We start from the raw sequence: 13,222 nt of genomic DNA, 5'->3' as shown, positions 1-13,222 counted from the left end.
GTTCCAGACAAGGCTGGTGTGCCCCCAAGTGGTCGAAAATAACTTGTGTGTCTAGAACTCTGCCAGGGGCGTTTCTGGACTACTTGCTGAATTTGAAGGGGTGCAGGTATGTGGAGGGGACAGTGTTCGGTAACTACACAGTGGGGATGCTGCTGGGTAATGCATGTATAAGGAGAGGACAATGTTAGGTCACTAAAAATAGCTTCTAGCTGATAGATGCACTCTCTGATTGATTGACACACTCCCACCATGGACAGTCCAAGGGGCGTTTCTGGACTACTTGCTGAATTTGAAGGGGTGCAGCTGTACCCTTCTGGTTGCCTGTTAATGTTGAAAATTAGTCATGATTAACAATAATAATAAAAAAGGAATAATAGGTTTAAGTATTTAAGAGTAATATTACTTATTATTGTTATCATTATTATTGTCACTATCGTGAATTATTTAATTTGTGGTCTAAAACATGTAAAGCATGTCATTTAGATTTCTGTTATATTGGCCATATCATGACACTCATTTTGCAGGCTTGTGTCATTAATGCCTTCTATTACTAGTTAGCATAAATAATGCCTATGCTAACAGAACTGTGGTCTGATATGTAACTAACTCCACCTAAATTGATGAACTAGTGAGGGGTTGTACCACTACAGTCTGGTGGTAGGCCGCGACCCTCCGAATGTTGACACCCTGGTTTGTGGCCCCAGTGACAGAAAGCAAAAAACCTTTTCGCACATACAAGGAGATTAACTTGGTGTGAGCAACTCAAGTATGACATGTAACAGAAAAAGCAAACACTATAAGAGAAAAATACACTAAACAATAAATAGAATAAAGAATAATAAGTTGTAATAGAGTAATAGAGAGCTGTAAAACCCCCAAAACGTACCGATATAATTATATACACATTTACAGATATTTACGCACTACTGCATTAATTTTTTTTTTAATGTTGAGCGGATGGGACACCAGTAGATATTAAGGGTAGATATACAAGTGCAACCACATCACATCAAGACATCATACCATGCCCTGGCTCACTCCTGGATGGGCACTGCAGCTGTTGATGTGAGCTATAGGGTCCCTTCCTGTCATCCGCATAAGTAAGACCCCACAGATTAGAGAGCACAGGAGTGGGGACAGTAGAATGGATGACAACATGTATCATTCTAAAGCATATATAGCATTTTTGGCCCTTCAATCACTGCTCAGCAAGTGTTCACCTTAAAGCTTTTTCTTGTCTTTAGCAGTGGTGGTGCTTTCTGTGGATAAATATAGAAAGTAAAGCTCCAGATCTGGTTAGAATGGGCCTGGGGGACACTTGATAGCCGGACAGACAGAAGGAGTTCATTTCTACCCATTTCTAAAGCAAAATGAATAAATTGTAGAAACTGCAGCAATAAAGAGCAGCAGATGGGAAATGATTTGTTATTATTATTTATCATCAATTATTTGTTAGACATTGCAGTGTTGGGTGACGTTGGATGGGATGTAGACGGGGTAGTATGGGGTAAGGATGGTGTTAAGTAATGCATGTGTTGGGGCATCATGCAGTGTTAGTAATGTGGACATAGGGACTGGGCAGTTTCAATGACAACCTGGGTATGAGGAATGGACCACGTTCCAAAATGCAGGTATTGTGAAGAGACGATGTTAGGTAATGTAGGTATGAGCAGAGGACAATGTTAGGGAGTGCAGGTATGTGGAGGGGACAGTGTTCGGTAACTACACAGTGGGGATGCTGCTGGGTAATGCATGTATAAGGAGGGGACAATGTTAGGTCACTAGGTGCACTCTCTGATTTACTGACACACTCCCACCATGGACAGTCAGTGTCCCACTAGCAAAGTGTTAATGACGTCACGGATGACGTTACTGCTCACCAGCCAATCAGCACTCAGAAGCGTCCTGCTGTTCAAAATCAGTTTGCTTTGGAAAAAAATGATCATTATTATTATTATTAATAATAATTAATTAATTAATTAATTAATCATTAATAAGTCACAGCGGGAAATCGAGAAATCCACATGCGGAGGCGGGGCTTACTGAGGAGGCGGGGCGGGTAGCAGCGGTATGCGTTGTTGTCACACCAAGCGCCATGGTTCCTCCTCATGGCTCTGACGACACTCTGAGGAACTTAGAGGTCTATGGTGGCAAGAAAGAAGCTCCACCCCCAGAAGATGTACTAGCAAACTTCATAGCTCCTAAATGTTAATCCTAAAATGGAGTGGGAACACTTTATTATTGCTACTCCTGACAATCGCTTGTAATAGAAGTCGGTTTACGCTGAATATGTGTCCGGACGGAACTGACGACAGACCTGTTGTGAAAACAAGACTGAATTAACAGACGGACTCACGCGTGCGCAATAGTTACTGGCGAAATAGCTCGCATGCGCAGGAAACGAGAGGGAATGGTCTCTTGAAAAAAAAAGAACATTTATGGCAAAAATAGGAAAAGGACATAAACTGTGTGTGGAACTGGAGATAACTGCGCTGACAGGCGCTTTAATGGCCGAGGTTCGACAGTGTTTCACTGAATGTATCATCAGGTAGCTGGGAAACAGTGAGACAACATTTTGGTTCCGTGTGCTGATAAACTTTAAAACATGTGGTGGACGACCCCCTCACCCCCCCCTCTTAAACCCCCACATTTCTGACTGAAGAAGAGCACCTTAATACGAGACCCTAAAACGACTTCGCACAAACTTCCGAGTTTGTTTTGTTTGGCTAAACAGACGAGAGAGAGAGAGAGAGAGAGAGACATGCTGTAAGTGCCCACTTTCCCCTCTTCGCTTGTTTTCCAGTCACGTGCGTTTTCCTGCTTCACGCGGAGTCTCTCCTCCTCATTTCAACTCTGTATATCGGGTGTTTCAGCTGCAGTGTGTGAGCGAGGTTGCCATGGAAATGGCCTGTGAGAAGACCGCACACGAGCTCGGGACTGAGCAGGACCTGCAGCAAGACGTCAACATCATGACACAGCAGGCTGAAGTGAGTGGTCTTTAGTCAGGAGGGGAAAAAGTCCTACATGGTGTGTAAACGTGTAAAGAACTTTATAAACATCTGCTCTACCTTGTGCTTTCACTCTCTGAGCACGTCTTGAGGTCCACCTGTCTTGTAGATGGTCTCAGGATGTGGATTACAGGCTAGAAGGGTGACACCCAGGGGTGTCATGCATTTCTTTCCCCAACAGGGGCTGGCTTGGAGCAAACACATGATGCCTGGTCACCCTTTGCCAAATTGCAGTTCATTAATGATTCAAAATATGATGTAACATATTTACTAATCTGCTGAACTTTGCTGCGGCAAGACCAGGTTTTGTGATTTTCGTGTATGATGAATATTTATTGCAACATTTGAAATGTTCCCCTCCCTCCCATTCAATGCTTTAAATATTCTAAAGGCTGCAGGCTTATTGTTTTGTGTATTATTATTATTATTATTATTATTATTATTATAAGAGAGGCATAGTGGTGCAGCGGGAGGTCTGAGGTGGTAGAGCTTAGATCGGCCCCCATAAATACAGCCAGACCCTACCCGTCCCATAAACTCATGAGACATTATGAGCCCGATTTGAACAAGACATTTCTTTAGTAAGTAATACTGACCTTTTTAACTACAATTCCTTGTTGTTTGAATGAGCGAAATCTTCGTAATGATGTTAATGGACAGTGCGACACAGAAGAAAGCGAACAATGATCCGCGGGCCTAAACATCGGCCAAATAGGCTGCCAGAAAGATGTCTGAATGACTGTCCTCTACTCTAATATTATTGAACAAGGTTTAAGAACATGAAATACTTTCTGAACAAGCAAACATTTTTATTTTAAGCATATAGCCTAAGTGCAAACATGCAAAAAAACCCCAGCAAAAACATAATTACATGCAAAATAAACCAAGACAAAATTGGATATTCTTTAAATAATAAAAGCCTATTATAGCCTATCAAACTAAATGTAGTCTTATCAAAACAAAATTAAATAGGCTATAGGCTACAGGCCACTTGTGCAGATTTTTCTTCGCTCACAGTGTGATTTGTAACTTTTTTGTAATATTGTAATTATTACGCCATAGCTGTATATTCAACGTAAAAAATTGCATTAAAAATGTAGGCCTACATCTAGAGCTGAGCAATATGACGATTTTTTATCGCATCATGATACATTTTGTTATGGTGATAACAATATGCTATAATTTTTTATAATCAATTTTATAATAAATATTGAGGATACTGTTGGTGCTTAATAAACACTGATCAGCTGCAGGTTTCCTTACAAACAGTTTAATTAGTCTGGTTTAAGATGAAGAGCAGCAGATGTTGAATAGAAATCACTGTACTCAGTACGGGAGAGTATCTCAATAGTAGTTTATAAGAATCTGTCACTAGTTATGTTTTTTAGTGTGTGATTACATGTGTTATGGTAAAAATACTATATCACAATATTTAAAGCCTTTTTTCGCGAAACACAATATTTATCACATCGCCCAGCCCTACCTACATCACAGACTATTTTATTGATCCCGACCCGACGGGACCAGAGCAAATGGTGGGTTCATAATCTTGGGCTTGGGCTCGGGCAGAGAATCTAAACTCTAGTCTAAGGTTGTAGGTTTGATCCTCGCTTGTGAGTTTGGTGTGTTCTCCCTGTGTCTGTGTGAACTTTTTTTCAGGTACCTCCGTTTGCTCCCGAAAAACACACATGGTAGGTTAATTGGCCCTAGTAGGTGAAATCTGCACCTAGGTGTAAGTGTTTGAGCGAATGTATCCAGAGGGTATTCCTGGCCAATTATTCCAAGTAGGCCAGAATCACATTGACCTTGACCAGGAAGCTGCAGATAAGATGATGGCTGGAATTATAAGGCATATAATGCCGTAACTTCCCTGAAATGAATGTGTTGCTTGTGTCGCTTGTGTTTTGCAGTCGTGTTTGTGATTAATTGGGAGCAATTGCGAAAATTACATTGCGTTACTGGCATCACAGAATGTAGCTTTAGGAGTCTTGCCGAAGGACTCTTGGATTTAGTATGGTGTTATGGCCCCAGGTGTCTGAGTGAATTTGTGTAAGTGGTACCCTGCAGTGTTATGGTGCGTCAGTGTTTTTAGCCCGAGACGAAATGTCTTTCAGAAAATGCCTGAATTTGGCTAACTCTAGGCCATCTGTTGCCATTAGGGATGCTCTGTGGAATAGGATCACGGTGATATCGGCAGATACTTATTAAAATTAGAGTTAACCTTATGGCCCAGATGTTTAAATTTGACTGATCTTTCAAACTGATATTTGATGTTTTTGCACTCAAGAAGAGCCAAATGTCTAGATGACTGCAGTGTATCGGTTGTCCTGCATTAGTAACCATATAGCAATACATTTTTTGATGTTTTTTTTTTTTTTGGTGCTGTTCTGGGTGTTCACAGCTATTACTGATGTTTTCATTTCATTCTCTGTCTGTTTTTTCTGTTGATCAGATATGATCTGAGTTTGTGAACCGCTGTCAGTTCAGCAGTAACACCGATGTGTTTACATGTTTGATGCGGATATAAGTGTATCTTGCACATCAGCATTGCTGGGGTTTTGACACACATCAGTATCATTGCTAGGTTGCGATTGGTATATTTTCCACAATATCTTTCCAGGGGTGTATTCAACTATATAAAATTAGTGGTTAGATAAATAGAAGCTTAATAGATCTATGCAGAAGTGAAGACTGTCCAGTAGAAATCTCACTTACAAACTCCTATTGGACTGGCTATCTGGCTAACTGAAAAATATCTCTTAAATATCCAGATGAATTGTTCTGTGGTCAAAAACTGAAACATTCTAAAGGGCTAAAGGACATCTAGGACATAACCATTACAACAGTTGGGCTATAATCTGTGGTTAAAAGATAACAAGGTGGACCTACAGTTAACATAGACCTTATATGGCACTGAGCAGATAGTTTATGATGCAGACAGTTGAGCCATTCTGATCTAAAATAGAGGTAAACTGGGCCTCCCACAGAGGACAGTGGAATGTTAATTGCTTAACTGTACTGTGCAGGAAGTTTTCCAGTTAATTTATCACCTGACACATTGCTCAAGAACTGCGGTTGATTGATTCTGATTTGTTTCTTTGTGAATTTCTTGTTTTAGGGAAGCCTTCCGTGGATCGTTCCCAAGCATTACAGTCTTCATGAGGATTCCAGTGAGGAGGACGATCTTGTCCCAGGACAGGGGCTCAATGGAGGCTATGGAGACTGCGTGTGCTGCGTGTGTGGAGAAACCTTCACTTTTCTCAACAACCTAATTCAGCATTTTAACGTGCACAAGGACGAAGTGCGCTGCCACTTGTGTCAAGTGACTTTCTCCCGTGCGATCTCCCTGGCCTTGCACCTGGAAAATGCCCATCCCAACTACCGTCTCTTCTGTGATAGCTGCAAAGTTATGTTTTGGAATACGTGGCATATGAACCAACACATGGGCCAACATTTTGTGGGGAAAGTTGAGCCACCTGATGAGGCTTTCAAGCTACCTCAATCAGAAACACAGAAGCCTCTGTGGCTGGACGTGGAGGAGATCATCATCAAGACTGAGGAGGTGGAGGTAAAGTGTGTGAAGGATGAGGAGGAAGAGGTTCCACTGAGAGACATGCAGGAGACAAGAGAGAGCAGCATCACAAGGACCACAAAGGAGGATCATCTCGGCGATCACAATTACTGTAGCACAGAAAGCCCCAGAGATTCCAGTGCCTCAAATCAAGCACCTGCATACAACACACGCAGTTCCACCAGGGAACAAAAACAGAATGTGAAAACTATCAATAGTGAACCTGCACATGTGTATAATACTAGACCAAACACTAAAGACTCTGAGGGTGACTGGAAACTGCTTAGCTGCTTGCCTCAGACAGGAGTAGAGGCTGATACGTATGGAGTCGTACTGCAGGCAACATGCAAAGCAGCAAGTACAACTCAAATACTGGGGGAGAAGCACCATGAAACAGAAGACCAAGAAACCGCTCACAAGCCTTCACTGTCTGTCTCAGCTAAGGTGGAGCCAGTGCAGCTGGAACTTAGTGTCAAAGTGGAGGATGATTGTGAAGACAACTTATGGGAGTGTGCGCCCATTGAGGAGGACATAGAAGAGGTAGAAAATGAGGAAAACCTTGACATTAAGGAGGAAAGTGACTCCACACTAGACAATTCATTGTACTCCCCTATGGAGGAGCCGAGCTCAGAAACAGATACAGCCTCTGATGTTTCCAGAGACTACAACAGTGCCACCCCAGAGGAAGGTTCCATAAGATTACTTCAGTCCAGGACCGTCAAAAAGAGGCAGATTTATAGGAACACTAACGGCAAGTCAGTTAATCCTGTAAAGCCCAGTCCAACTCCAGCAAAGTCTGCTTACAAAGAGAGCAGCAACACAAGCTCCACAGTACAGGATAATTGCACTGATCATAATTACTGTAGCATTAAAACCCTCAGTGTCTCAAATCAAGAACCTGCCTATAACACACGCAGTTCCTCCAGGGAACAAAGCGAGAATGTTGATCTCAATGGTGAACCAAACACTAGAGACACAGAGTCTGAGGGTGACCAGAAAGAGAAGGTTGAAGTTGTGGTGCTTCGCTCTTTGCCTCAAAGTGGAAGAGTGACTGATTCGTGCAGGGTCGTACTGCAGGCAGCTTACGAAACGGTAATTAAAACACAGGTACCCGGAGGTAAGCCTCATGAACCAGAAGAACAAGACACCACTCACAAATCCTCACTGTCTCCCTCTGTCTCAGCTAAGGTGGAGCCAGAGCAGCTGGAGCTTGATGTCAAAGTGGAGGACGATAGTGAGGACAACTTATGGGAGCGTGCACCTATTGAGGAGGATCTAGAAGAGGTTAAAGATGAGATCAAGGAGGAAAGTGACTCCACACAAGATAATTCATTATGCTCCCCTATGGAGGAGCCGAGCACAGAAAGAGATACAGGGTTTAATGGCAACAGTGCCACCCCAGAGGAAGGTTCCGTAAGATTACTTCGGTCCAGGACCGTCCGAAAGAGACAGATTTGTATAAACACTAACAAGAAGTCAGTTAATTCTGTAAAGATTGGTGCACGTCCTGAATCCAGCTCACCTAATGAGAAACCACTCAGTCCTGTAGAAGTAACTGTACATCCCAAACCCAGCTCATCTAATAAGGGGTCTCTCAATTCTGTAAAACCCAATGTAGCTCCTGAATCCAGCCCATCTAAAGACCTTCAAATTTGTAGTTCCTGTGGTCTTAGCAAAGTTCCAAGAATGGGAAAGCCAACGGAGCGCTGCAGGTGCATGCCAAAGTCCACCTGCTACATATGTGGTGCAGTGTGTGGGAGCGACCAGTTGCTGCTGAAACATCAGGCTGAGACGCACCCCTTAACCAAATACATCTGCTCGTCGTGCCTCCAGGTGTTTCCCAACCATAGCAGTTTTGTAGTGCATTCTTGTTGCAAAACCAAGGTGCCCGTTGTAACTCCAGCAAAGACTGCAAGCAATGTCCAAAACCCAGCTACAATGATTCTGAAATTTGTACCATCACCTGCTGTTGGGGGTTCTTCAAAGCAACCGATCAACAATGGCGGCAGCCTGACTGTTCCCTCCTCCCTGAACATGCTTTTCAGCAACAATGTCATTAGTATTGTTGACGCATCTCAGGAACTTGGCGGTGTGGCCAATTCCACGTTACCTGTGAGTGTCCCTGTTACACCAAATGGCGACCAGAAGGTGGCTTGTATAACCTTAAACGGAGGGCAGGACACAGTGACACCGGTGTTTATGGCTACTCGGGCAAACACAGGACAGATGCAGGTAGTAATCCCATCCTCCTCTCCAGCCAACACAAAACCAACAGAAATGGTTTTCCAAGGCGGCGTCCTGCCTCAGCATCACCAGGTTCTTGACGCCAGTCCTCTCGTCTCTACTTCTACATCCTTGCCCATGTCTCTGTCCAGCACCTCGGCCCCAGTGTGTAATCAGTCCAAAGTCACTCTTCGTATCCCCACTTATCCCTCAACTTCCAATAAAGTTAGTGTATCGTTCTCACCTACACCCGTCCAGTTTCCCAAATCCACTCTCGTTTCAGCCAGTAGTATGAAGACACTACCTTCCACGAGCCAGAGTTTCCCAGGCAATGTCAGACCAGTTATAATCCCTGTACCTGCTCCTGCTCCTATCTCTAGTTCAGCAGCCACCCTAACCCATAGTACAACCGCTGTTCAATCCAGCATTAGCCATCTGGATTCCTGCATTTCCTCTTTCCCAGACCAGGTTCCCCCTCCTTCCCAGGACCCCCTGAGGATAGTCACCATGTTCGTAAATCAAAGCCAGGAGCTGGCCCTTCAGAAGCGCCTGCGGCAGAGCTGGCGCTCCAAGACTGTATTCCCATGCCGGCACTGCGGCGCCATTGCCAGGCAGCCCGCGCTAGGTGTCCGGCACAGATATCAGCATCGCGGCCCACGTCTGCACAGATGCCAGTGCGGCAGGACCTTCCAGCAACGGCTGCATTTACTGCGCCATCAGGTGCAGCACGCTGAGGCCATGCGGTACGTGTGCGCCGCTTGTGGACAGACGTTCCAGGGGACCCATCAGTTGGCCTGCCACAAGCAGAGGGTGCTCTTCAGGGTCATGCCATCGAACACCAAAAAGCTTGTGCGACGTGACTGCAGGAACGTGTTTCACTGCAACTGTGGGCAGGGTTTCACCAGATCGTCGGCTTTGCTGTGGCATATGCTTAAAAATTCCAAATCCTGCAAACGCTTCAAAAAAGCTTCTCTATCTTCAGACTTAGCCACGTAGCTAACATGGGACAGAGCTTGTGTGGGGGTCGGTGGACGGGAAAAGTAGGTTAGCTTAGCGAAAGGTTACAAGAGGTTCTCAACTGGATTTTTTTGTCATCATATTGGTGGTGGGTCTAGTTGCTGTATTACTCCTAACATTAAAAGCAGTTTTTTAAACTTGAATGTTTTGTATTTGGGCAAGTACTTCTGTTTCTAAGACTGTCCGCAGAGTCTCAACATACCTGGCTAATTATTTGGACAAACACAGTCCTAGTACAGGCTAATGTCCAAGTCTCTGCATATGTAATGTCTAGCCTGTGGTTTTAGGATTGGAGATAATGCATGGCATCTGCTAGCTGTTTGGCACATTGATGAGATATGTGGTAAATCTGGATTTAATCAAGAGATCTTGCTTAGTCAGCGCGCCCAAAAAGCAAAAAAAGCTTCTAGTGCAGCCTTCCAAATCATGGGACATTTCTATATTGATAACTAATCATTTTGATCTCCCCTCTCCAGTCTTTGCACAGGTTCAGAAACTGATTGACGTCCAATATTGGTCAATATTTCTGCTGGTGCTTCAGCATTGAGGGCTTCAGATATAGACATATCTAGTTCTTACTCATAAAAACCTTTTTTAATACAAAAGCAAGGATAACACCTGTTTTCCTCAGAAAATGCTAAGATATTTAGCAGGGTACTGTACATATTTACCCACTTGAGGGCGATATTCCCAAACGAGAACAGTTGGCTTCTACCATAAAGAACACCATGACCATCGAAGAATCCTTTTTGTACTGAGGTGCCTTTGCGAATCACAGCCCTGTTTGGTCATTTTTTTTGGGCCACTTGTCTGCATTAGCTGTTTAGAGAACAAAACTCAACTTTAGGTGGTTCTTTAGTAAAGGCAGTGGCTATTTGTAGAACCCTGAACATTTAGAAACATGGATAAACCTGTTGTATATGATTCTTTAAAGAATCTTTTTAAAAGTGATTCTATATAACACCAAATGGGGGTCTGCTGCTCCTAGGAGTCAAAAAAACCTGTCTGGCACTCAGTAGAACCCTTTTCTATGGGTTTTAGGGGTTATTCCTAAAACACAGCTAAACAGAAGGGTCTCCAGGTCTTCACATAGCCTAATACAGTGATTCCCAGCTCTGGTCCTTCAAGAGTTGGAAGTGTGTCTGTAGGAGCAGGGCAGCAGTTAAAGAAGCAGGCCAGGGGTTACTCCAGGACCAGGGTTGGGAACCTGTGATGCAATGCAAAGGCTCTATACCAATTTAAGGATATCTAGAATATTGACATTATATAGATGTTCTTTAGACTGTTGACTCTCACTGTTCATTCTCGCTCTCAGTCTCGTTTACAAAGAATAGTTCTTTAAGGAACCATCCAACCATCTGTCTTACCGGAAATATGATGCCCTCATTCAAAAATTGGTCCCCAGAATATCTTGTCCACCCCTGGTTTGGAATGGACTCACTATTACTTCGACTTCCCATATAAGACTGTGTAGTTCTATAATTCCAGACTGATTCCATCTGTTTCTCTGCATACTTTGTAATCAGTCTCCTTTCACCCTGTTCTTTAATGGTCAGGACCCCACAGGACTGACCACCACAGAGCAGGTAGTATTTGGATGGTGGGTCATTCTCAGCACTGACACATGTATGACATGTTGGTGGTAGTGTGTTAGTGTGTGTGTGTGTGTGTGTGTGTTGCGCTGCTGGCACAATTAATACCCAATTAATACCTGCTGTGTGGTGGTTGTGTGGGGTCCTGACCATTGAAGTATGCAGAGGAATAAATGCACCACAGTCTGGACTTACAGAACTACACAAGTGCTCCTATATGGCCAGTGGAGCTGACATAAAGGGCCGAGTTTATTCCATAATATTCTCATATGACTTTGTATATTATTTTTCAATTAGCTATTTTTTTTAACAGTACACTTAAAGGAATTGTAGGAGTTTTAGTTGAGCAGGGTATTTGGGTGAACTTGGGTGTGTGGATTTGCAAAGTAAACGTGTGAAAGGTTGCTTGAGGTTTTGACTGAGCTTTCAAAGTGTGAAGAGAGCTTTTACCGTCTGGGAGGTTTGTTTACGGAATTGAATAAAAGCTGTAATATCTGTACAAGCTGTTGCTCAGCCAAGGTGCCATTAGTTAAGGTTTCAGTTCAGGGTTGCGTTTTTAGTGTATCTGTTGTTGCCAGACGTACTTTCTGTGGTGGAGTATGTCATAGTGTAAAAGCGTAGACGTCGGAAACGTGTAGACGAAGGAAATGAGAGTGTGTTGCCACTTTTTTGCTCTCATAGAAAGTGAGAGAGGTCCAGATGAGGCTGCGGGTCCTCAAGAAGCTCTATTAGTAGATTATGGGGACTTCAGAGAAGCTGATGGTACGAAATGTACGACATGCATGAAAGTAAAGAGGAAAACATCCCTGCTGAAAAAGCCAACTCTAGACCAGCTTATTCTGGTAGCTGGTCTTTGATATTAAGCTAGCGCTTGACCAGCAAAGTGTGTGCTGCTTTTGATTTTGGTCATGCTTTTGATTTTGGTCACTTTACCTGTTACACCTGCAAGAGTACACTGGTCGACCAGCTTGGACATGCTCGTCATTTTGGTCGACTAGTGTAGTCTTGCAGGTGTTACAGGTTAAGTTGGTCATTTATCTTGGCCATGCTGGTTGATCACCATGATCGAGCTCAGTCAAGCTGGTTGTCTAGTGACCAACTTGACCTGTAATGCCTACAAGACTACGATGGTCGACCAAAATTATGAGCATGTCCAAGCTGGTCGACCAGTGTACTCTTGCAGGTGTAACAGGTAAAGTTGGTCACTTATCTTGGCCATGCTGGTTGACCACCATGATCGAGCTCGGTTGAACTGGTTGTAAACTTGTCTAGTTTGATTAGGTTAAATCAGCGTACACTCCCCTGTCTACTCATGGCGGCTGCCGTAAAGCCATTCGCACTCACTGACGTCATCAAACCTTGACAAAAAATGATGTCTGCGATCCTCAGACAACTGAAAGTTCTGTGTTGAGGTAACGGGGACTTTTTTCAGTACTCTTCTGTGTAGAATTAGTACAGTTTAATTAAATGGTGGTTTCCTGGCGTGGACCTGACCTGACCTGACGTTTAGGCACACTGAGACTTACCCGTCCATCTCCTCGTCTCTGGTCACTTGTTTGTCATGAATTTGGACAGAATTGCTTTTCACGAACTGCCACCATGAAGCCGACACGCTCATGAGGAAAGAGCCAGGTCCTTGTTACCACACCAGCTAACATCACTTAAGAGTGATGAAGGGAGAGAGCATGGCCAGTTGTGCTCATATTGACTCGGGCTGCTGATGACAAAGGCCTGATTGCTGGTTTAACTGATGTGCACTGAGTAGTTTACTCAGATGATGGTCATTAATGATTATAGCAGCTGCACACCCA

The 13,222-nt window shown here is 43.7% G+C and overlaps 1 protein-coding gene across 1 annotated transcript; it reads left to right on the top strand.

Moving 5' to 3' along the window:
* Positions 1-2,124: 2,124 nt before the first annotated feature.
* LOC140555718 (uncharacterized) lies at positions 2,125-9,971 on the top strand. The gene is made up of 3 exons (XM_072679022.1): positions 2,125-2,766; positions 2,874-2,987; positions 6,127-9,971. Exons 2-3 carry the CDS (start codon positions 2,898-2,900, stop codon positions 9,796-9,798), a joined length of 3,762 nt encoding a protein of 1,253 aa, XP_072535123.1. The 5' UTR covers positions 2,125-2,766; positions 2,874-2,897; the 3' UTR covers positions 9,799-9,971.
* The last annotated feature ends 3,251 nt before the right edge of the window (positions 9,972-13,222 follow it).

The sequence above is a fragment of the Salminus brasiliensis genome, chromosome 5 (assembly GCF_030463535.1).
Source record: "Salminus brasiliensis chromosome 5, fSalBra1.hap2, whole genome shotgun sequence".
Classification (NCBI taxonomy): domain Eukaryota; kingdom Metazoa; phylum Chordata; class Actinopteri; order Characiformes; family Bryconidae; genus Salminus; species Salminus brasiliensis.
The sequence above is the reverse complement of the archived record's forward strand: the minus strand, read 5'-3'. Positions and strand labels throughout refer to the sequence as shown.